Here is a 25909-nt window from a genome sequence, read left to right as displayed (position 1 = left end):
TGTTAGAAGACTATTGCAATAATCTGGAGAAAAGTGATGGTGGTTTGGGGCATGGTGGTAGCAGTGGAGTTACTGGATGCAGCAGTTCTGGATATATTTTGAAAGTGATAAAAATGGAATTTGCTAACAGATCACATGTAGGATGTGAGAGAGAGAGAACTCTTGGTCTGAACCAAAAGTTTTGGTCATGGTGGGGTTGTGGGAAGAGCAGGTTGAGAGATAATCAGGTACTTAATTTAGACATGTTAGGTTTGAGATGCTTATTAGACATTCAAGTGAAGGTGTTAAGTAGGCACTTGTATATAAAAGTTTAAGGTTTAGGACAACAATCTAGGCTAAAGATATGTTTGGTAACTGTCTCTGTAAAAGTAATTGAAGTAATGAGGCTGGCTAAGATCACCAAGGGAGTAAATGTGGGTTAAGAAGAAAAATCTAAAGAGCTTCTACTTTAGCAGCTGGGGAGATAAAAAGGAGCTACCAAAGGAGACTGAAAAGGAAAGCCCAGAGAGCTAGGAGGAAAAGCAGGAGTATGGAGAGCCCTGAAAACCACATGAGGAATGTAACCAAGGAAGAAGAAACAACTGCTTTCAGAGCTGTGTTCATTGCTGCTGATAGGTCAAGATGATCACTAAAAGTTGACTATTGGACTTAGCAATGGTCATTTTTGGTTCAAGAGAAAATGGGTAGAGAGGAAATGTAATAAAGAAATATAGGAACTCTTTTCCAGGACTGTTTCTATAAAGAGAAGGAGAAAACAAGGTGGTAGCTTGAGGGGAAAGAGGGATTAAGAAAACATTTTTCTCTTTAAGATGGAAGAAATAACTCATGATTTTAGGTTAATAGGAGAGCTCCATTAAAGAAGAAACATTGATGAATCAATGAAGTGGAGAGAAAGAACTTCTGGAACAATAATATTTTTAAGAATGCAATGGGATGGGATCCTAGTGTGCCAGTGAAGAGGTTGGCCTTAACTAGGAACACAGAGTTCATCCATAATTATAGAAAAGAAGGTAGAGTGTATAGATATAGATGTAGGTGGCTTGGTAGACATCCTGGTAATGGGAATTTGTTGAAGTTCTAAACTGGTTGCTGCTTTTTTCTCAGTGAACAAGGGAGCAAGGTTCTTAGCTGAAGGTGAGGATAGGAGAAGATGTTTCATAAGTTTGAGGAGAAAGAAGAGAAGTGAAAGTATAAAATGGTCATCTGAAAGATTGAAGACGTGGAGAATGTGGTATGACTGTTGAGTAACTTCAAGAGCCCACGATATATATATGTATTTCTATATATGTGTTTATTATATTTGTATCAGAACACTTTGAAAGTAGTTTAAACTGCTTTAAAAGGATGACTAATAGTATGGATTGTGCATATTCTAATTACTAGGAGAAAAAGTGGCAATTGATCTCTGCTGTCAAATAAGGAAAAGGACTTATCTGATAACACTTTAGTCAGTCCGTAGTTATATAATCCCTAAAGCTCGCAGAAGGTGTGTGTACTAGACTGTACTCTATATCTTGAACTTAACTTGTAAAACGTAATGGCTAATGGTATTCTTCCTTCATAAGATTAGGATTAGGTTTAGTTATCAGGAACAGAGAGCTGAAGAATAATGGCAAAATCAAGATAGACATTTATTTCTCATCTATGTAATGGCCTAGAATTAAGCATTCCAGGGTGTTGCCTTCATCTGCCCCATCCAAAATGGATGGAATGCAGCTTTATCTCATGTCTGTGTCCCAAACAGCAAGATAGAGGAAGAGGGGCAAGAGTTAAAAGCATGTGCTGAAGGATAGGCAGGTAAATATAGTGTTTATTGTGTAGGGCCATGTGGAAGAATGATAGGAGAATAGATATGTGGACGGAAGGGAGAATAGATACTGGGGGACAACTCAGCCTGTGTCATGTTCCGCAGCTTAGCTGTTAGCTCCAGACAGCTGGGCTCATTTCTTAAAAACTTTTGTGATCTCAAACGTACTAGTCTTATGCCTAAGTCCAATATTAAATATATAACCTATATATTAGTAAATGCTTATAATGAATGAGTGTGAGAATGATCTGTGTCAATCAATTTTGGAATGATAGCAATATTATGTTTTGGTCTTTTAACAATTTAGTAAGATATTACAAGTAGGCATTTAGGAAGTTTTTAGCTTAGTTTGGATTAAATTTAGCTGCAAGTGACAGAAAAATCAAGCATAATACAATAATTTAAACAAGATAGAAATTTATTTCTCTATAATATAGACAAAGTTGAAGCAACTAGGGCAGGATTTGTGTGACAGATGCTCAAATATCCCCTATCAGGGACCCTGTATCTTGTTGCTGTGCCTATCTCAACATGTGGTTTCTAACTCATGTGAAGTTGCCACCCTCATATCCATGTGGATTTCAGCTAGCAGGAAGGAGGAAAGAGAAGAGAGATTACTGCTTTATTTTAAAAACTTTTTTTTTTTTGAAATTCACATATGACCTTTGCATTTATATTCCATTACTGACGTGACCACACATAGCTGCTTGTGTGTAAGTGGAAATTTAGTTCTTTATTTCAAATGGCCATGTGTCAAGCTAAAAATCCATAGTTTTAGTACAGTGGACAAAAGGGAGGTTAAATATTAGGAACAGCTAGCAGTCTGTGTCACAATGATCATTTTTTGTAAAGCAGTATTTTGCAACCTTTTAAAATCCATACCCCTTCAGCTAAGAAGGTTTTACTGAACTTCAGTTTTTTAGTAAATTGTATTAGTAAAACCAAAACAAAACTTTCATCTTACAAATATAAAATGACAACTGTAAAGGATTTTTTTTTAATGGCATACCACTTTTCTTGCCACCATGTTGGGATCACTGATTTGAAGGAATAAGTAGTCAATTCAATTCATGATTTTTGTTTTTACTCTGTAGGTGCTTCAACCCTTTCTCAACAGACTCATATGAAAATTCAGTCAACGTTAGACATTTTAAAAGAGAGAACTAAAGAGGCTGAGAGAACAGCTGAACTGGCTGAGGCTGACGCTAGGGAAAAGGATAAAGAATTAGTTGAGGCTCTGAAGAGGTTAAAAGATTATGAATCGGTATGTATTTTTATCTTGTCATTCAAGGAGCTTAGAATTATTCTTGCCATTCACAGACTATTCTGTGCTATTTACTGCATACCATTTAAAAAACATTCCATAAGTATCTTTTGATAAAGGTTATCCTCATTAATTTATACTAAACTATTGAAACCTTTGAACATTTCCTTTTTGCCAGAATTGTTTTCAAACTTTTGATCACAGTGATTTGTCCAAATAATCAGTTTTGGTGAAGCAGCAGGATTACTTTTTTTTTATTATCTGTGTTCATTGGGCCACCATGTAGATGTGACACCACTGGCCAATTTGACAGAATTTATGACAGGAACATACTGTGTCAGTACAACCTGCTGTCCACTTTTTATACTTTTTCATTGGTTACAACTAATTCAAGCAACTAATGACTTACTTATTCTACTGGTATTGCTGAGTTGCTTTTACTAATTCTTTTAGTATTTTGGTGAGTGTTTTATATGTAATGCATATTCAGAGTCACTTTGCTTTTAGGATATTATACTGGGAAGTTTTAACTGTTGCATATTACATCATTATTATTACTGGATTTGGTTTATAAAAGCACAATAAAAAACCAGTGTAATGATATAAATTATAGGCATATGTACATTTTCCTTTAGACTTAGTAAAAAAAAAAATCATGAACTTGATAAATTTATTCAAGTAAACCATGTTATATTTGAAATTAAATTGGATATTTTTCAGGGAGTATATGGTTTAGAAGATGCTGTCGTTGAAATAAAGAATTGTAAAAACCAAATTAAAATAAGAGATCGAGAGATTGAAATATTAACAAAGGAAATCAATAAACTTGAATTGAAGATCAATGATTTCCTTGATGAAAATGAGGCACTTAGAGAGCGTGTGGGTAAGCCATGTTTTAAGTTACATAGTTTGCGCAACCTGATTTACAAGTCTTTTTTTTTTAATTTAAATTTCGTTTATTATTATTTATTAAGTAGTTTAATGCTTTTTTCAAATACTTTTATAAAACATTTAATACAAATAAAAGTGGAGCTAACCTGATTGAAGTGGAATCAGATTTTATGGGGTTGGAGTGGTGGGTGGGCAGGGCTGGAACATTGCTTTATTCGGTCTAGCATCTCCTCAGTAATAGCTGCTTGTTTAAAAAGATGAAAGTTTATTAATACCACATATCAGAGATTAACCTTTTTTTTCCCCAACAAAAGTAGGGTCTGTATTACCCATGTTTGTTTGCAAAATGCTCTTGTAACAGATGAGATGTTTAAACCTCTTGCCCTGTGTTGTGATTCTCCTGCCTCTGCCTCCTGAGAAGTTGGGATTACAGATGTGCACCACCACGCCCAGCTAATTTTTGTATTTTTGGTAGAGATGGGATTTCACTATGTTGGCTAGGCTGGTCTCCAACTCCTGACCTTAAGTGATCCACCTGCCTGGGCCTCCCAAAGTGCTGGGATAATAGGCGTGAGCCACCGCGCCTGGCCTGTTAAAATCTTTTTAAGATTTTTAAGTACTTGATTTTTATAATTCAGACTGCTTACGTTTTACTTTGTTCGAGTATTTTAAGGAGTAATTAGTAATATAGCTTGAGAGTTTATATATTTATTTTAATAAATAGCCTGTTAGTTAATATTACTAATTTGAGTGTTATGATAGTGCAGACTAAGTTGCTGCTTTAAAATGAAAATAAATATCTAAATATCGATTTCATTATTGCTAAATTTCATTTAATGCTTTCTTAGTTAAAAATGATCATTTGTAAAAACTATTATCTAAAGAAAAGACAAATAGACAAATAAATATTTTATACAGATATATATGTGTGAAAAGTATCTAACTTGGATCCGTAGTTGTGCTAGGACCCCAAGTTAGACTTCTGATCAACTTGGACTATCAGATCACAGCCTTCTGATCAACTTGGACTATCAGATCACAGCCAAGAATCTGGAAGTTCCTAAAGATGACTTCTGGCCCGTCTAGGTAGCTGTCATAGACATCATATTTTCTGTGCTTAAAAAGCTCCAAATCTTGGTTTATAATTTCCTTTAGGTTTTTGTTAGGATTTCCATTAATAATTGTGATAAAATTTTAACTTGGGTTACAGTTTAAATATCTGGAAAATTCTTTCACAGAAAGTTACCTCATTCTTCAGTGATATTGGCTAAGTGAATTATAACCAGTTGCTTGATGGTATATGACATTTTTGCAGCTTATTTGAATGTTTTTAAGTTTTTAATTATATTGCTTTCTATTTTAGGCCTTGAACCAAAGACAATGATTGATTTAACTGAATTTAGAAATAGCAAACGCTTAAAACAGCAGCAGTACAGAGCTGAAAACCAGATTCTTTTGAAAGAGGCAAGTGTGGTAGTCAGTTGATTATTTTCTTGGCTGAACTATAGAGAAATACTAATAATTTATACTTTGCAGATTGAAAGTCTAGAGGAAGAACGACTTGATCTGAAAAAAAAAATTCGTCAAATGGCTCAAGAAAGAGGAAAAAGAAGTGCAACTTCAGGTATACTCAGTTATTCTAAACCTTTAAAAAGAATTATTGATAAGTGAGTTGTCTGGATATGAAATTATTTGTGTCTTAGCTGTTTTTGCCGTTCTATTGTGGATCTGCTACAAATTTAATAAATGACAATAATAACCTGAAGGAGATAAGTGAGTGTCAGTGGGTTCAGTCCTGAATCTGAAATAGACAAAAACAAAACAAAACAAAATAACAAAAACCAAGCAAACAAAAAATAAAAAACAAACCTTAGAATTATGGAATTTTTGAAAAGTTTTATAGTATAGTATTCTAATTTCTAGACAGCACCAATATGTTATTAATAATAATAAAACTTAGTAGTTTTTATGTTAATATATGTTACTCAACATTTTCCCTTAAGGACTATGCATTGAAAAGCTTTTCTTGTAAATTATTATTATTATTATTATTATTAATATTTGAGATGGAGTCTGTCTTGTTCTATTGCCCAGGCTGGAGTGCACTGGTGCGATCTTGCTCATTGCAACCTCTGCCTCCCGGGTTCTAGTGATTCTTGTGCTTCAGCCTCCCGAGTAGTTGAGACTACAGGCATGAGCCACCACGCCTGGCTTATTTTTGTATTTTTAGTAGAAACAGGGTTTCACCATGTTGGCCCAGGCTGGTCTTGAACTCCTGACCTCAAGTGATCCATCCACTTTGGCTCCCCAAAGTGCTGGAATTATAGGCGTGGGCCACCATGCCTGGCCTTAAATTATTCTTTTCTAAGTGAAAGTAATGTTTTATTGAATATAAATTAACATCTTTCTTGGGTTTATTTTACTTGAGCTAAAGAGAACAGTTGGTTAAGTTTTATAATAGCCATTGCAGTGCTTTTTTGTAAGAAGACCACACGGAAGGACTGTCTTTTTCACTTGCCCCAAATCCCCAAGCACATATATGAGTAATAGCAGAGTGGTTCTTTTTAGCATTATGATTTCTATAATACATCCAAAACTTTCTGAAGAAAAAACTTCATAATTTATTAGTACAATAATCAGTTTACTCATTACTCATCATTTATATTTACTTTATATGTCTTTTAACTGGTGCTTATTAAGTAGCACTTTAATATAGAATAGGCAAAGAATGATAGAGAAGATGAAATTCAAAAATTAGGTTCTCACATTATTAATAGTTCATTAAAAGTGAGCTAAATGAGAAGGTTGTATTGGCTATGTAGAATTTTGGAGGGATTTTGGAAACAATTATTCTACCTTTGCATTAAAACTTGATTGTAGGTTTTTAAGAATTAAAGTGTTGGAATAGTAGGAGGGTTATTTTAATGTTTTTAGTTTATTAATTCTCTTATGTATAGGATTAACCAGTGAGGACCTGAACCTAACTGAAAACATTTCTCAAGGAGATAGAATAAGTGAAAGAAAATTGGATTTATTGAGCCTCAAAAATATGAGTGAAGCACAATCAAAGGTAACAGTAAAGTATTGCAAAGAGAGTAAAGGAAAATATTTTTATTGTGTTTTCATTTCTTCCCCCTTTATCTCATTCTTGAACATCTAATCTTATTATTGTTGTTAAATAAGTAGAGGGAAATATTTGCTTATTTAAATAACCTGTTGATTCAAAGATTGATTAATGAGACATTATTTACTCTGAATACAGATTAGGAGTTCAGATAAAGCAGAGCTGCTGCATAGGAGATCATCATTCAATACCCCACAGTCAGATCAGAATGAGACAGAAGAGAATATGACCATAGGATCATTATCAAGAATGTTATCTGAAATTCACCATAGTGTAGAAAGTGGAATGCATCCTTTTGTCCCTTTAACTAGACTTTCTTCATCCATGCAAGTTAAAGAGAATTCAACTCCAGAAACTATTACAATAAGAGAGATTTTTAAAGCACCATGTCTGTAGTCTTCAAGAAATCTAGAAACGTTAGTCAGCTCCTTTAGTAGGGAAAGCCATGAAGAAATAAATGACATATGCCTTTTTTCTGATGACTGTATGAAGAAGGTGTCAAGAAGCCATCAAGCACTAGAGAAGACTAGTTTTGTACAAAAAAGCAATTCATCTTTTCATGGCTTATCAACAGCTTCAGACAAAATGCAGAAGTTATCACTTAGGCAAAAATCTGCAATATTTTGTCAACAAATTCATGAAAATAGAGCTGACATGGATAAATCACAAGTAGCAACATTAGAAGAAGAACAGGTTCATTCCCAAATAAAGTATGCTGATATCAATTTGAAAGAAGATATAATAAAAAGTGAAGTACCCTTACAGACAGAGATATTGAAAAATAAGCTTGAGGTTAATCTTCCAGACCCTGTGTCTATTACTGCACAATCAAAATTATCTCAGATAAATCCTCTTGAAAATCTTATAGAACAGTTACGGAGAGAGCTAGTATTTCTTAGATCTCAGGTGAGTTTTTCTCCAAATTATATTTCTGTGGTTGTTCTTTTATGACGTCTCTAACAAAGTTCTGTAACAATTATAGTTAGAATATTTTTGTTTGCACTTTAACACCAGTTATACACATTGTACTTTTTAAAATCTAAAATGCAGTACATTGATATGAACTCATTGACTTGTCTAATTTATTAAATTTTTCTTTAGAATGAAATCATAGCACAGGAATTCTTGATCAAAGAAGCAGAGAGTAGAAATGCAGATATAGAGCTTGAACATCACAGAAGCCAGGCAGAACAGGTAGTGTAAAGGCAGAACATTGAAAGAGATGATTGTGGTACTAAAGACAAAAACCGTTGTATCTTTTTGCCTCTTACCATGGACGTTGGGAGAGGGAGAAAGTGGGATTAAGATCACCATCTGCTTTACTGTTTAGATTTTAGTTTATTTTTATGATTGCTGCTATGTCTTCATAGCTCGTTTTTTTTTTTTGTTTTGTTTTGTTATACTTAATTGATCAAACTTTTCTTAACTTGAAAATTACAGACTTGTGATATTTTGTTGAAAAAAATCAATTTTATTCTCTCTGCTTTTTTCAGAATGAATTTCTTTCAAGAGAACTAATTGAAAAAGAAAGAGATTTAGAAAGAAGTAGGATAGTGATAGCCAAATTTCAGAATAAATGTAAGTTACAATTATCTTTTACTTTTCTATTCTTATTTTTCCTATACTTAAAATCATGGGCCTAAAAGGACGTTAACACATTCTCTGTTTTCTAATCTGTTTTACTCCTAATTACCTCTGTACTGTATATACTTCAGTCTGTCACTATCCAGTTGGTTTGCCTTGCTGTTTTCATTGTCAGAGAATGTTACTAATATGAATTTTTTGTGAGAATATATAACTCCTTTTTCTTGTGTGTTCTTTAATCAAAATGAAGTTAGAACACCAAATTTAAAATACTTTAATATAAAGCATAGTTTAAGTTAAGGCAGAAGTATGCCTTATATACGTGTGTATATGCATGTGCTATAAATAGGTCTGTCATTTAACTCAACTATTCATGTTGGATTTATAGTTGAATTTTTTTGTATGTTTATTTACATTTGCATTTTTCCAATGATGTCTTTGGTATATGTGAAATATTTGTCATCTGTATAGAATAGTGTAAATTGTGAAAAAGATCTGATCATCCAATGAGAAAACTGTGTAATTACAGTAAAAGAATTAGTTGAAGAAAATAAGCAACTTGAAGAAGGTATGAAAGAAATATTGCAGGCAATTAAGGAAATGCAGAAAGATCCTGATGTTAAAGGAGAAGAAACATCTCTAATTATCCCTAGCCTTGAAAGACTAGTTAATGTAAGTTATTTTTTTCATGTTAATGTTTTTCCCCTATCACTTTAGAGAGATTTTCTGCTGTGTACAGATCTCCATAGTTTCTGATGAGATATTTTTAGTCATTTGAATCATTGTTTCCCTGTATGTAAAGTGTAGTTTTTCTTGAGCTGCTTTCAATACTTTTCTTCTACCAATTGGATAATTGTTATTAATCTGTCTTCAAGTTCACTGACATTTTCCTCTTTATCTCTGTTCTTTTGGTTCAAGGGTCAGCTTGAGACCTTGAGGAGTTTTTTACACCGACTTTGGAGCTCGTTTTTGCTGACTCTTTTCTTATTGGGATTTTCCTTTCACTTATCCCATGGCTTTGGGCTGTATCCTGTGGTTTTCTAGATGAGAAAGATGATAGATCACTGCAATTGCACCCTGCCCTATGACTAAATCTTTAAAAATGGCAAAGTCAATCTTTGCTGGTCCTGTCTTCAGTATTTGAGGGTTTTTTCCCCAAAATCTGCTTGCTTTTGTTCATTTTCTAGAACATCTAGGTAGTTTTTTTTCATTCATTTTTTATTTATGGGAGTGTAGATCTCTTAGGAACTTATGCCATCAGAAGTATTATGAAATGGCTTTATTCTAAATGTTTAAAGACTTACTCATTGCTACAAGAAAGATTTAGCCATCACTAATATTCTATATATATTTACCATATAGGGACTTGAGAATTTCACAGGATTCAGTATCTGTACATAAACTTGAATAATATACACATTTTAGATTGTTAATATTTAAGTATATGTCATTTATGTTATCTGAACATATTTAGCATACATTGTCATATTATTTCCCAAATTTGTGCTTTATTTCAAATAGGAAAAAAATTCTTATTATTTATTGAATTGTTTTTTTTAAAAAATCATGATTAATCAGTAATTGGATACTTTTTAAAATAACACTATAATTGTTAACAGAGAATGAGAGTGATACTGGTATGTTAAAAACTTCCTGAGGCAAGAAAATAATTTGATTCCCATTATATCTTTCTCATTCTGACTTTCCTTCTCTGATCAGTGATTTTGTTTTGCCTCTTTCACTTTGAATGTCTAAAATGATTCTTTATGCTTTTTTTATGTGAACATCTTTTGTCTGTGATGATGCCCACTACTGATACTGGGTCCCAGATCAAACTTAATTTTCCAAGGGCAGCTCTACTTAGTGACCAAATGAAAACACAGTGAATAGCCCAAGAAATCCTAACTTCTATTTATGTTGACAATCTCTGGGCCTTCCTGAAGCCACTGTTTGCATAGACTTCATTTACTTTTATCCTGGATTGTCATTGTTTTTTCAGATTCATAGGCCCTATCTGAAATTCACAAATCACCTAGCAATACTTCTCTAAGAAATCTTCAGAATCCATGACAATTTAGACCAGATAATGCTGGATTATGCACTTCAGTTCACTTTTTGTTACTACAAGGTATTTTTCAGTGCCCCCAACAGCTATCTTAACTCATTCTCATTTTACCAAAGTCCATGTAGACAAGGCACTATTCCTCAATGAGACAATTAACTAGCCCACCTTGTTGTCAGTCAGAGTACCTTCCTCTACCTACTTTTATCTTCCTTATATCCTCTTTGAGTTAGTATAAGTTATTACTCTGCATGACCTGCTCTAATCTCCTTCAGGGGAAGGCTTTTATAAATCTACTACCTAGAGTTAAACCCCAGATCACCTTCCTGAGTAGGAGATTGCATTTGGTTCTATTCATTTTACCTTATTTGGCTTCTACCTTCATTTTTTAAGACTTACTTTGCCTTTAACAGTTTTTTCCATACAGTTCATCTAAAGTCCAAATATATTTATTAGATGTGTGCATTGTGTGTATATACTTAGGTATGCCACTGTTGGAGATTTCAGGCCAGTAATGCCACTCTGATAATATTTTAATATTTGACATATTATTTTTGCTTACTCATTATTCTTAGATAATATCATGTTATGATACCTTGCCTTTATTTTTATTTATGCTTCAACTGTGTGGAGAGGAAGCACTGAAAAATTCACTTAATTGAATGTTGTATTGATCAATTGTTCAATATTGTATTGTATTCCATTCCTTTGCGCATGCTTTGAATGCAGGTGCTATATAATTTCAGAGAAAAATACCTCATTTTGACTGTACAAAAACCCTGTGTAGGGAGCAGAGCTCACATTGTTTTCCCCTTTTTAGAGACAAGAAAACTAAGATACAGAGAATTTAAGTCACTTGCCCAGCTGTTAAGTGACTGATTAAAATTTGAACCCTGGTCATCTTATTCCTGTCTGGTTGCTTTTCTAGTCTACCAGTCTATTAAGATTAGCTAGGTGTTTTTTAATTGTTTTAATGAAGTAATTACTATGCTTGGTAATGTAAATGAAAGTTTTATAGATTCATAAATAAGAATTTGAATTGGCATACTTTATTATCATGCTTGGCAATGAAAATAGGAAAATGCTTAAATGTCCATTTTATTTAAAGACAGACTTTTTTACTATGATTTTACTGTTTTTCTCCACATTTCTAATATATAATATAAATTTGCTAGGCTATAGAATCAAAGAATGCAGAAGGAATCTTTGATGCCAGTCTGCATTTGAAAGCCCAAGTTGATCAGCTTACCGGAAGAAATGAAGAATTAAGACAGGAGCTCAGGGAATCTCGGAAAGAGGCTATAAATTATTCACAGCAGTTGGCAAAAGCTAATTTAAAGGTGAGAATTTTATTAAATAAAAGAAAATGCTAAACATAAGAATGTAGATTTAATAGGAAATTTTTAATTTTTTTTAAAAGAATGCTTTATGAGAAAATTCTCCTTGAATTAATTCTTTCAATATTAAGAAACTGGATTTCTCTTATAAAATTATAAGTGGAAAATAAGTGCCTTATAAGATTAAAAAGAATACAAAAATTCTAAATCTCATACCTAGGCATTTCTAAGCAGAAACTGAAGTATGGTTGAGGTAAAATTTCTGGCAGGGCATTCACATATCTGTCAATTTGTCTTTCTTTGGGTGTAAGAGTTGTGATTCTCATTGCTGGATTTTTTTTTCCAGATAGACCATCTTGAAAAAGAAACTAGTCTTTTACGACAATCAGAAGGATCAAATGTTGTTTTTAAAAGAATTGACTTACCTGATGGGATAGCACCATCTAGTGCCAGTATCATTAATTCTCAGAATGAATATTTAATACATTTGTTACAGGTATTGAAAATTTTGTTACAGGTATTGAAAATTTTACATGTGAATAACAAAAATCATTGGTAGTATGTTTCTTTATGTTTTTATTTTTATTTTACTTTATTTTAATTTTTCCATCACCAAAGCATGCAGATAGTACTTTTCTCAATATTTAGTCTTCATGTATTCCTGAGTTCTCAAAATAGTAACAGTGAAATATATTTTGTATGGATTTTGATGTTAGATGGAATATTATAAATAAAAGCAATTTATACCATTCATTCCATTCATCTGCATGAGCAGCATGTTCATACATCTTGTTCTCACACCTGTCATTCATGTGAAATATATGGTTCACAAGCAGAACAACAAGCAGCTATTATAAAGCAGTGTTAAGTAAATGAGCACTTTTATTTCTTGCTGGGTGGAAAACAAAAGAATAAAGTCTGTCAAGGCTTTTTAGTGTCATGATAGAATTGTTCCCCTTTTTGCGTTCACAAGTAAAAACTACTTTTTTTTTGAGACAGAGCCTCACTCTGTCACTCAGGCTGGAGTGCAGTTGCACTATCTTGGCTCACTGCAACTTCCACCTCCTGAGTTTAAGTGGTTCTCATGCCTCAGCCTCCTGAGTAGCTGGGACTACAGGCATGCATCCCTGGCTAATTTTTGTATTTTTTTTTAGTAGAGATGGTGTGTCGTCATATTGGCCAGGCTGGTCTCAAACTCCTGGTCTCAAGTGATTCGCCTGCCTTGGCCTCCCAAAGTGCTAGGGTTGCAGACATGAGCCACTGCACCCAGCCACAAGCAAAAACTTCTAAACCAAATTATTCTTCATCTTTGTCTTCCCTTTACGCAATAAAGTGTTAGTTAATCTACCACCAAAGAGGAAAGGGTACTCTACTATACTACTTGCCCTGGGTTTCTCAGTTTTGCTGTCTATATAATGGTCGTTATGAATGTCCTAATGACAGATCCTTTTCATTATTTTATTTGAAATTTGACTATCTATAACATCACATACATTATAAATATAATTACAAATATATGTTCAGAATCAATGAAAATATGTTTTTGATTATATGGGCCACTATTTCTCTCTGCTAGGTGATCCATTTGTGAGTATACTTGAGTTATAATTATTAAGTACTCATTTTTATTTTGGAAATTACAGTAATTCATCTTTTTCTCAATATTGGGATTTTTATTATTATTTTATGTTGTCTGAGGACAGCCTTAACTACTTATTAGAATATTGCTTTATATGTGATATTATTATTTTTAAATGTATAATTTTAACATTATTATTTCTCTTATTTACCTGAGGTGTAGGAACACTATCAGCAAATATTGGTAGTATGGCATTGTCGTATTTTTTGAGATAAAATTCATGATTTTTCATCTTTGTATAAGAAATATATCAGAAGTTTGTAGTAGATTAGAGAGTACCAACTGGGAGTCTGAAAAGCTGTCCAAAGTGGCAAAACAGGTACTTAGACTCTCAATCCTAAGGCTGTATAGAGCTATAAACATGGCAAGACCTTTGGAGTCAGACAGACCCAACCTCAAATGTTGGATCCATGTATATGGAAAGCACCTGACAACAAGCCTAGCATATGTACTTGGTAAAAATGATTGCCAAGTGTAGTGTTAATGAGTTTTTGGATATTGAGTAAGTTATTTAAATTTCAATTTCATCTTTAAAATGAAATAATTGGAAAGGATAATTTGAGTGAGGGTATGAAATTATGTGTTCATAAGAGAGGGTATGTGGCCGAGTGACTAGAGGCGAGTTTGTAACTATTCTATCTAATAAAACTTTGTAATCTGGTAATTTGTGTGCTAAAAATAACTTTACCTGTTGTATAGTACTCTTTTTTTATGCCTTAAACTAAAGTGTTCAAAATATCATGGAAAAATGATCTGTGTTGCTTACAGATTTGGTGACTTTTAACTTTTCTATAATGTTGTCAGAATATGAATTTATACTTTCAAATTCAGCATTTATTCTATTGTGTTTTTTTTTTTTGCATTCTTATTTCTAAACCACTTTTCAGGAACTAGAAAATAAAGAAAAAAAGTTAAAGAATTTAGAAGATTCTCTTGAAGATTACAACAGAAAATTTGCTGTAATTCGTCATCAACAAAGTTTGTTGTATAAAGAATACCTAAGGTATAGGTATTAGCAAAACTATAAATATAATTGCAGTATATTCTTGTTAATTGTGAAAGTAACGTAAGAATAATTTATGTTTTGTTCTTCGCTTCCTCTTCCTTTGCAATTGTATTTTTTTTTTACTCTGGTAACTACTGTTAGGAACTTATTTATGGAGACAGTGTAGCTTAATGATTACATTAAGCCTGGGATTATCCTGCCTGGGTTTGAGTCATTTAACGTTTGCTTTTTGTAAGAGCTTGAGCAAGTCATCTTACCTATCTGTGTCTCAGTTTCCTTATCTGTAAGTTACTTTGTAAGTAATACCCTTTTCATAGGATTATTGTAAAACATAAATGAATTATTAGATGAAAATGCTCGGACTAGTGTGTGGCACATATGAACAGTTTGTAAATGTTAGCTGTTGTTAGCATCATTCATCATCATCATCATCATTGTTCATATATGTTTTTAGGGAACTAACATATTTCTCCTTATTTCTGTCATCTCATCTAAATCAATAGAATGATTTCCTTAATAGGAATTAGAATACCTAATCAAAGGTGATTTAAACACTAAGAATAATTATTATCTGACCTAACCAGAACCACAAAGCTAGTTGTAGGGCAGGTCATATTTGAAGGTTGTTGTTATCGCCTATGATGGTTGTAAAATAGCTGCATGAATTCAAGAAAGATGATGTGCCCATTGAAGAAGAGGAGCATTTTTTTCTACATAGCTTTTATTTTTAAATAAACATTTTTTTCTGGTGATACCTGGCAGACATTGACTCTGATCTCATTTGCTAGAATTGGATCACATGTCCAAGTCTGAACCATTCAGTTGCAAAGAGAATGATACCACTATACTGGGTTTATGCCAAGAACATTACAGATGTTTGTGGAATGCTCATGTGTAGACAACAGTGTCTTACACAACTTCAAAAAAATAATTTATATATAAATATGTTTTAAATTACTTTTTAAATTCACAAGAATTTATGGTATACAACATGGTGTTCTATATATGTATATACTATGCTATACAACATGGTGTTCTATATATGTATATACTATGCTATACAACATGGTGTTCTATATATGTATATACTGTGGAATGGCTAAATCAAGCTACTTAACATATGTATTACCTCGCATACTTTTTTTTTTTTTTCTTTGAGACAGAGTCTTGCTCTGTCACCCAGGCTGGAGTGCAGTGGCGCTATCTTGGCTCACTGCAACCTCTGCCTCCTGGGTCCAAGTTATTTTCTTGCCTCAGCCTCCCAAGTAGCTGAGATTACAGGCATGTGCCACCACGCCTGGCTAATTTTTGTATTTTTGGTAAAGACGGAGTTTTGCCATATTGTCCACGCTAGTCTCAAAGCTCCTAGCCTCAAGCAATCTGCCCATCTTGGCCTCCCAAAGTGCTGGGATTGCAGCATACTTCTTCTTCTTATTTTTTTTTTTTTGTAGTAAGAACACTTAAAATTTACTCTCTTAGCAATTTTAAAGTATATAATATACTGTTATTAACTTTGGTCACTATTTTAATGAGACTTAAGATGTGTTTGTATTCAAATTATTTTGTAAGCATTTAACACCCAAATTTGAGAGTGGGGTCAGAATGTTGGAATTTGATTTCTAGAATTAGTATAGGGTATTATTTTCCTACTTTTTTTCTGTGTTCAATAAAATGTTTATAAGATTCAGTTTCAATTATATTATAACCCATTTAGTGGTGAATCAGGGAAGAATGAAAATAATTTGATAACTTTGTTGCCTTGCATTTATTTAAAAAATTTTTAATTCTAGGCTAAACCCTTTTTAAATGAAAGTTTAACTTCTTGTGTTTTCAGATACTGAATAGCTATGATACCTCTTGTGTTGAGAAAACTTTAAATTTGCATAATCTGAAGTTATCTTTTCTTATAAACATTTTATTAGGTTTACAGTATTGTCTTTTTGTTTTGTTTTGTTTTTAGTGAAAAGGAGACCTGGAAAACAGAATCTAAAACAATAAAAGAGGAAAAGAGAAAACTTGAGGATCAAGTCCAACAAGATGCTATAAAAGTAAAAGAATATAATGTAAGTAAAACATTTTTAACATTAGTATGCAATATTGTACAAACTAGGATAGCTAGATTCAACAAGTAATATGGATGTGTCTTTGTGCAGAATTTGCTCAATGCTCTTCAGATGGATTCGGATGAAATGAAAAAAATACTTGCAGAAAATAGTAGGAAAATTACTGTTTTGCAAGTGAATGAAAAATCACTTATAAGGCAATATACAACCTTAGTAGAATTGGAGCGACAACTTAGAAAAGAAAATGAGAAACAAAAGAATGAATTGTTGTCAATGGAGGCTGAAGTTTGTGAAAAAATTGGGTGTTTGCAAAGATTTAAGGTACATCTGATTCTTATTTTGCTTTTTCTGACTATGAAAAATTTCAAATATGCAGAAGATAGGATGGTATCAATAATGCTCATCACCTGAATTAATAGTTAACATTTATTAACATTTTGTCATAATTGCTTCTTCTGATTTTTGTGGGATGTTTGAATTGCAGACATTCCTCCCCTAAATATTTAATGTACCCTTTTGAAAAAGGCTTTTTTCTTTAACAATAGTAACTTTATTATGCCTAACAAAATGACAGTAATTTTCTAATATCGCCTAATACCCTGATTATAGTCACATTTTTTACATTTTTTGATCAAAGAATAAGCATTTGGATGTTACATCTCATAAATCTTTTTAATATAGAATCCCCTTGGTTTTCTTTTTCTCCAAAAAATGTTTGAAGATGTATCTAACTTTTGTGTGTGTGTGTCATTTTACTTGTTCCTGTGTCCCTTGTATTACTAAAAGTTAGGTCAGAACCCTAAGTTACATTCAGGTTTAAACATTTTTGGCAAGAATACTTCATAAGTAATGTTCTATACTTTATATTGCATCACTTCAAGAGTATCTGGTTGTTCCATGTTTTGTAATTGATTACTCTATTAAGGAAAAGACAAGCAGACCAAGTGTGGTGGCTCATGCCTATAATTCCAACATTTTGGAAGGCCCAGGCAGGAAAATTGCCTGAGCCCAGACCAGCCTAGGCAATATAGTGAGACTCCGTCTCTACAAAAAATGTGTTTTTTTGTTTGTTTGTTTTTTAATTAGCTTGGTGTAGTGGCACATGCTTGTAATCCCAGCTACCTGGGACATTGAGGTGGGAGGATCACTTGAGCCCAGGAAGTTGGGGGCTGCAGTGAGCTGTGATCATGTGCCACTGATCTCCAGCCTATGTGCCTGTATAACAGAGCGAGTCTCTCTCTTAAAAGAAAAAAAGAAGAAGAAGAAGAAGAAGAAAAGATAACCATATACCTCCGTTATTAAGCAATTTAGCTAACTGGTGATATTTTGGTACCATACAAATAACAAATTATTGTCAGTCCTAATGATTTTAGCATCTGCTGATGATTGTTGCCTAACCCAATTATTAAAAGTTGCAAACATCATAATTTTCTAGTTATATTATGCACTTACATTTATTAACAGACATGCTTTTGTAAAATAAATAGCGTTTCCTCATTAGCCCAGGCTATTTGTTTATCTTGAAGTTTAGCTCCTACTACAAAGGCAAGATAAATGCTTTTCTCTTTAATTACCAGTTTTCAGAATACACACTTGGTGTGCTCTGCACTACCTGCTTTTTTTTCTCCCCTCCGCTTTCTCTTTTTTAAGTATCAGATTAGACTCACAGATTTTTAAATATTCCATGTGTTTTAGTTGGAGTCATATTCTTTTGTCTCAACTTTAGCCAAAGAGAGTCCTTTAAAGTTGACTCTTATATTGTCTTGACAAAAATTCATTAGTCTTTTGAACGAAGCCTCAAAGCTTGACTTGTTTTCTAGCATAAGATGTCTTAGACTTACCTACATACTTCATGCCCATACTTGGAATAAACCATTTCTTTAAAGAGCCCAGGTTCCTTTTAGTGGAGAAGGCATTTAGATACCAAAAACTGGCCACTGGGCATCATTGCTCTCAGAGTATCATTGCCACTAGTCTCTCAGTAGACAAGTTAGAAAAATATGTATATATTTAAACTATGAGTTCATATTGTTATTTCCAGTTTAATTATAACATTATGGGGTAAGTAAATAGTATCGGATTTTTACTAAGCTTCTTTGATTTTGCACTTGTATTTTTTTCTTACATAGAAAACCTTTATTATTAACATTAAAATATTTGTTTTATCCTACAATATACATACAATAATTTGGAAAATAATACTTGAATTGATATTAATAGTAACAACAACAGCACTGCTGCCAAACATAGTTTAAAGTTTTATTTCAGGTCTTATTTTCTTCAGAATATATCTTGCTGAGAATGTATAGGCAAAGTATTCTACACTTACTTGAAATAATTGTCTTCATGCGGTTATGTTATACATTTGATATATAGTTAGGCTCATTTGTTTTTCATTTTTTTATTTTAGGGATTTTTTTCCTTTATTGAATTTTAATATATACAATATTTATATATGCAAAATATTTAATCAGAGAAATCTTAATTTTGGTCTTACGCCTTTCATATTATTCTGCTCTACCCTCTGTAGGTAACTTATTATCTTTCTCATGTTTCCTTTTTGGAAACATAAACAAAGACAAGACAGGTTACATGACATGTATACCCTTCTGCACCTAGTTTTATACCTTACCTTGTAGTTTATTTTTAAGCATGTAAATGTTCAATGTACATGACTAAATTTAGACAGGATCATAGGAACACAGAATTCAAAGTGAAATTAAAATGGGCATGGGTTCTTTACTTTCCACTTTAAAGGTTGTAATGGGTGATGTCAGGCTAATAAACCTATTTTCAGCTTGATCTAAAGCTTAATACTGAGCATCAAGAAATTCTTTAATAAATATAAGTGATATTTATTCAGACATGTAATAAGGAAATGTTCATGTCTTATTTTTGTGTTAGATTTTTTTAGAATCTACTTTTCTTAGAGTTTTATAAATACAGTTAGTGTTTGAGATAGAAAGAGAAAAGAATTAGTTTTCTTCCTCTTCTACCTGCTCATGAACTTGATTTTTTTCTCCCAACAATTGAAGAGCCAAGAAAAAGGGAGATTCTTAAGAGATGGGAAATAGAATCTCATCTACCCCTGTTTCCCCAGAACAGTGAAACTGAATCTTAAGGGTAAGATAGAATAGTGTGTACTTAACTTAGATGGAGAAGAAAGGCTGCCAAAATGAGATCTGAAGCGCTATTACAAATATTTCCATCGTTACTGTACTTCAGAATGAATTACAACCGTAAGTTTTTTTACTTCCTCATTCATAAATTTGATTATTCCTTATACCACTTCTCAGCTTTCATCACTCTTTATTGTACTTTTCTATGTAATGTTTGCCTATTATACAGCAACTTAAGAGAACTGTAAGTTCGGACATTTCATTTTGGTGTTGACAATAGAATATCTTTGAATAGTTCTATAGTTGATGAGTAGAACCATGAACCAAGTAACTTAAAGTCCTTGATGTTATTTATTACAGAGAATTATAATAGAAGCTCTCCCGCTAATGTTTCCATCATGTGTACAAAAAGTTTTCTTTTGTTATTAAAGCTAGTCCGTTTAACTTACAATAAGCATAAATAGCTAAGCTGTGAAAGTTACCTGTGATAATGCTAATTTTCCCATTTATTAAAAGGCAAGTTGTTTTCCGATCATAAGAAATTTAGAAAAGCCATCCAAAGATACATTCCGAGTGATATATTCCTGCTGTTTGTTATGTTTTCTCAAATTAATTGAGTTTTATTTTACAATGACAGGAGTTATTAAAGTATTTTATTTTTATTATGATTAAGATTTTCAAAGTAACATTTCTTATATGAAAGAAATTATGTTAATGCATATTTTTCTTACATGGGAAATCATATATTTTAAAAATGATTTTAAAATTCTTTTTACTTTAAGTTGTATTATCTTTCTCAAAAGTGGCTAGTGCTTGACTAGAAAAAAAGACACCAGCATAACTCAGTGTATCTTTATTTACATAGGAAATGGCCATTTTCAAGATTGCAGCTCTCCAAAAAGTTGTAGATAATAGTGTTTCTTTGTCTGAACTAGAACTGGCTAATAAACAATACAATGAACTGACTGCTAAGTACAGGGACATCTTGCAAAAAGATAATATGCTTGTTCAAAGAACAAGTAACTTGGAACACCTGGAGGTAAGTTTGTGTGATTCTTGAACCTTGTGAAATTAGCCATTTTTCTTCAATATTTTTGTGTTTGGGGGGATTTGGCAGATTTTAATTAAAGTTTGCCTGCATTTATATAAATTTAACAGAGATATAATTATCCATATTATTCATTCAGTTTAGTTATAAATATTTTGTCCCACATAACACACACACACAACATATTATCTATTTATAGTGGCTGAATGACTTCTGAATGATTATCTAGATCATTCTCCTTAGGTCACTTGCATGATTTAGCTGAATCAAACCTCTTTCAACCAGACATCTAAGAGAAAAAGGAGCATGAAACAGGTAGAATATTGTAATCAAAGGAGGGAAGCACTCACTAAGTGCCCATCCCTTTCTCTTACCCCTGTACCCAGAACAAACTATTCTCCCATGGTCCCTGGCTTTTGTTCCTTGGAATGGATGTAGCCAACAGTAGCTGAAATATTAAGGGCTCTTCCTGGACCATGGATGCACTCTATAAATTCTCATCATTTTTTATTGTAGAATAAATGTAGAATTTTAATGTAGAATAAATTTATTTAATGTTGAATAAAAAATAAAAAAACTGGAGTAGAATATCACAAGTTACAATCTGTGAATATGGACCAGACCCTTTGTAGTTATCTTACAGACACTTGAACTCCATACCTTTTACTGAGGACAGAACAAGCTCCTGATTTGTTCATCTTCCTCATCAGAAATAGAGGCTTATGGATTTTGGATTATTCTTATCTAAGATCCTTTCACAGGAGTAGAATAAGATCTAATTCTATTAGCTCAAAAGCTTTTGCTGGCTCATAGAGACACATTCAGTAAATGAAAACATTGTTCTGAGTAGCTTTCAGGATTCCTACTAAATTATGAGTCATGTTTATCAATATTATTTAGAAGTAATCATAATCAGTTTGCTTTCTGCTGCTTTTGCCAAAGAGAGGTGATTATGTTACTTTTTATAGAAAATTATGCCTATTTAGTGTGGTGATAATTTATTTTTTTCCATTCTCCATGTCCTCTGTCCTATCCTCTCCAGCATTAGAAAGTCCTAGGCAAGAGACATCTTGTAGATAATGTATCAATGAGTGATTTTTAACGTTATCATTTTCCCAAAGAATATTTTTCATCTTTCCTAAAGATTTTTTTTTTTTTTTTTTTGAGATGGAGTTTCACTCTGTCACCCAGGTTGAGTGCAGTGGCACGATCTCGGCTTACGCTTACTGCATCCTCTGCCTCCCAGATTCAAGCAGTTCTCCTGCCTCAGCCTCTGAGTAGCTGGGATTACAGGTGTGCACCACCACACCAGCTAATTTTTTTTTTTTTTTTTTTTTTTTTTTGAGGCAGAGTCCCACTCTGTCACCCAGGCTGGAGTGCAGTGGCGCCATCTTGGCTCACTGCAAGCTCCACCTCCCGGGTTCACGCCGTTCTCCTGCCTCAGCCTCCTGAGTAGCTGGTACCACAGGCGCCCACCATCACACCCGGCTAATTTTTTGTATTTTTAGTAGAGATGGGGTTTCACCTTGTTAGTCAGGATGGTCTCGATCTCCTGAACTCGTGATCTACCCGCCTCGGCCTCCTAAAGTGCTGGGATTACAGATGTGAGCCACTGCACCTGGCCCCAGTTGTAATTGTGCATATCTCATACCTATCCCTATTGGCAGTGTCTTAGTTTTATTTTTTATTATCTTTATTGTGGCAGCCATTATTCCTGTCTCTATCTCCAGTCTTACATCCTCCTTACTGCCACAAGAATGATCATTCTAAACATGAATCCTACCCTGTGACTCCCATGTGACTCCCCGCCTTAAAAACTGTCAAAAGCTACCGGTTACCTGAAGGGTAAAAGTCAAGTCCCCTACTTACCTCATGTCATCTAGAGCAAGAGATGAACTAGCTGAGTTTTCTGACCACAGTGTTCTTTCTTATGTATGTTCTTTTGTACGTGCTCTTTTCTATATATAGGGAACCATTTCTCTCTTCCAGTTGTTTTGCTCAGTGAATTTCTATTCCTGTTTCAAAACTTGTTCGGGCATTACCTTTTTTTTCTTAAGCATCCTTTTTTTAATGGAACAAAGTCACTCCTGTCTACACTAGTTCTGCATCTTATACATAGGTTTTGTATATAGTACATATTTATATCACATCAAATTATATATGTTTACATATCTGTCTTCCTTAATGGAATATAAGCCTTTTGATATAAGGAACTATTTAATTTGTTTCTGTGTGTTGAGTATCTCCTGTTTGGCACAGAGTTCAAGCTAATACATGAGAGTGATTAGTGGTGGAGAGCCACAGTGCACGTGGTGTCAAATATGGTGCTTAGGAAATCATTGCTGCTTTTTGAGAGGTAAAGGTTCATGAGACTAGAGGTCACGAAAATCAGATTTCATGTGTGAAGAATGGAATAGATAATAAGGAAATACAAAAACTGGATGGGTAATAAAGCAAAAGAAAAACTGGAAATTTGATAGTAGAAGAAAAAAGAAATAGATATAGATTGAGGTAGAATCAAGAAGAGGATTCTTTTTTTGTTGTTTTTTTTTTTGAAACAGAGTCTCACTGTGTTGCCCAGGCTGGAGTGCAGTGGAGTGATCTTGGCTTACTGCAATCTCTGCCTCCCAGGTTCAAGCGATTCTTCTGCTTCAGTCTCCCGAGTAGCTGGAATTACAGGTGCCCACCAGCACGGCCGGCTAATTTAGTAGAGACAGGGTTTTGCCATGTTGGCCAGGCTGGTCTCAAACTTTGGATCTCAGGTAATCCGCCAGCCTCAACTTCCCAAAGTGCTGGGATTACAGGCATGAGCCACTGTGCCCAGCCTGTTTTTTTTTTTTTTTTTTTAAAGGAGACCGGTGAAGTTTCAGGAGGAGGGAAAGAAAATTTAGAGTTACTAGGGAGAGAGTGATGAAGATAAGAGATGAAAGTGGTAATAAGGGAAATAGCAAAATATCAGGGTAGGTGGGAGAAAAAGAGATTTGTAACAAACAATAGGATTATCCTGTGAAAAAGGATGAAAGGAAGAAAAAAATGGATAGAAAGATATTTAAAACACCCTCAGCCTCCTGTTTTCCCTCCTGTGTATTCATAGTATATAAAACTATAATTATGTACTTTACTTAAACAATATATTATTATTACCTTATCCTGTTTATTTAATCATAGCATGTCCTCTTTTTAGTCTCATTACCCTGTTTGTATTATTCTTCATAACACTTAATACCTGACATTGTATTATATATTGGCTTATTTTCCAGGTACTCCACTCAAATATAAGTTCTAGGATATAATTTATTTATCACTGAAATCCATTGCTTAGAGTACCTGGCATGTAGTAAATAGGCATTCTGTTTTTTCAAATAAAAAATAAAGGAACTTAAGATATATATTTATATCTCCAGCCTTTTTCCTCACAGCTCTATTCTGTTGTACAGAATTACCTACTTTACAATTCCTGTGTTTCAAGGGGATCTCAAATTTAACGTGTCCACAATGAACTCCTGATGTCTGTTTCTCTCCTAGTCATTCTTATTTCAATATATGTTCAGTTACCTAACCAGCTAGTCAAGGCAGATACTTTAGAGTTATTCTGTAGTCATTCTTTTTCCCTACCATTTTTGTTTTCCAAATGTAATTTATATGTGTCTTCTTCATCCTCGCAGCTCTAACCCTTGTCCAAACCAGCATTATCACTCATCTGGAGTTCCACAATGTCTTTCTGGCTAGTTTCCCTGATTTCTCTATTGACCCCTTTATTCCCCACAGTGCAGCCAGAATGATTGTTTAAAACTTCCTCCTTAAAATCTTTAGATTGTTTTCTTTTATACATTAAGTTAAATTCCAGTTCCTTGTCTTGGCATGCCATGCCCTGCCTGGTGTGGCCCCTGATGGTCTCTCCAACTTCATGTTTTACTACTATTGATTCTTATTTTTTGCTTACTCTGCTTGGGTGCTCCAGTCCTCCAAATCATTTCCTGCTCCAATCATTTCAATCATTTTTTCCTCTCAGATCTTATAGTATTCCAAATGCTTTCTTCCTTTGGAGCATCTGGGTTTACTAATAAATACTTCGTACCTCACAGTTCAGCTTAAATATCACTTATTTGGTGGTTAAGACATCCTTCAACCACTCTATCTAAATGTTCCTTTCTATTATTCACTGGCTCAGTACCCTGTTTTTATTTTCTTTCTACATGTCAACTTTTTTTTTTTTGAGTCAGGGTCTCACTGTTGCCCAGGCTCGAGTGCAGTTGCACAATCATAGCTCATTGCAGCCTTGCCCTCCTGGGATCAAGTAATTCTCCCACCTCAGCCTCCAAAATAGCTGGGATTACAGGTATGCATCACCATGCTCAGCTAATTTTTTGTATTTTTTTGTAGAGATGAGGTCTCACTTTGTTGCCCAGGCTGGTCTCAAACTCCTGGACTCAAGTGATTCTCCCACCTCAGCCTCCCAAAGTGCTGAGATTACAGGTGTGAGCCACTGCACCTGGCCGATACTGACTTTTTTTTTTTTTTGAGATGGAGTCTTGCTCTGTTGCCCAGGCTAGAGCGCAGTGGTGTGATCTCAGCTCACTGCAACCTCCGCCTCCCAGGTTAAAGGGATTCTTCTGCCTCAGTCTCCTGAGTAGCTGGGATTACAGGCAAGTACCATCATGACTGGCTAATTTTTGTATTTTTAGCACTATGTTTAGTACTGTGTTGGCCAGGCTTGTCTCGAACTCCTGACCTCAAGTGATCCACCCACCTCAGCCTCCCAAAGTGCTGGGATTACAGGTGTGAGCCACCATAATCGGCCAACATTGACATTTTTAATAGACTTTTTGTTTGTTTACTTGCTTATTATCTGCTGCTTTCCACACTCTGGCGAAATCCTGCCACCCACCCACACACACATAGGCACTGAATGGGCAGAACTCTGAAGGCCAGAATTTTATATTTCTTTTCACTATAAACATCATC

At 33.7% G+C, this 25909-nt stretch overlaps 1 protein-coding gene across 7 annotated transcripts in view; it reads left to right on the top strand.

The window, feature by feature from the left end:
• CEP290 (centrosomal protein 290) overlaps window positions 1–25909 on the top strand; it is a 92947-nt gene that overhangs the window by 18168 nt on the left and 48870 nt on the right. For 5 of the 7 annotated variants that reach the window (XM_008953703.4, XM_008953705.4, XM_063593179.1 and 2 more), the window contains exons 14-27: window positions 2902–3071; window positions 3792–3954; window positions 5326–5426; window positions 5499–5586; window positions 6920–7032; window positions 8188–8280; window positions 8580–8664; window positions 9200–9342; window positions 11908–12072; window positions 12416–12565; window positions 14596–14711; window positions 16675–16777; window positions 16868–17098; window positions 20762–20935. In XM_008953703.4, coding sequence (XP_008951951.3) covers window positions 2902–3071; window positions 3792–3954; window positions 5326–5426; window positions 5499–5586; window positions 6920–7032; window positions 8188–8280; window positions 8580–8664; window positions 9200–9342; window positions 11908–12072; window positions 12416–12565; window positions 14596–14711; window positions 16675–16777; window positions 16868–17098; window positions 20762–20935 — 1895 coding nt within the window. The remainder of the gene's footprint in view (window positions 1–2901; window positions 3072–3791; window positions 3955–5325; window positions 5427–5498; window positions 5587–6919; window positions 7033–8187; window positions 8281–8579; window positions 8665–9199; window positions 9343–11907; window positions 12073–12415; window positions 12566–14595; window positions 14712–16674; window positions 16778–16867; window positions 17099–20761; window positions 20936–25909) is intronic. The other 2 variants (XM_063593180.1, XM_003828323.4) reach the window with 1 other exon arrangement.

Source organism: Pan paniscus, chromosome 10 (assembly GCF_029289425.2).
Source record: "Pan paniscus chromosome 10, NHGRI_mPanPan1-v2.0_pri, whole genome shotgun sequence".
NCBI classification, from domain to species: Eukaryota; Metazoa; Chordata; class Mammalia; order Primates; family Hominidae; genus Pan; species Pan paniscus.
The sequence above is the reverse complement of the archived record's forward strand: the minus strand, read 5'-3'. Positions and strand labels throughout refer to the sequence as shown.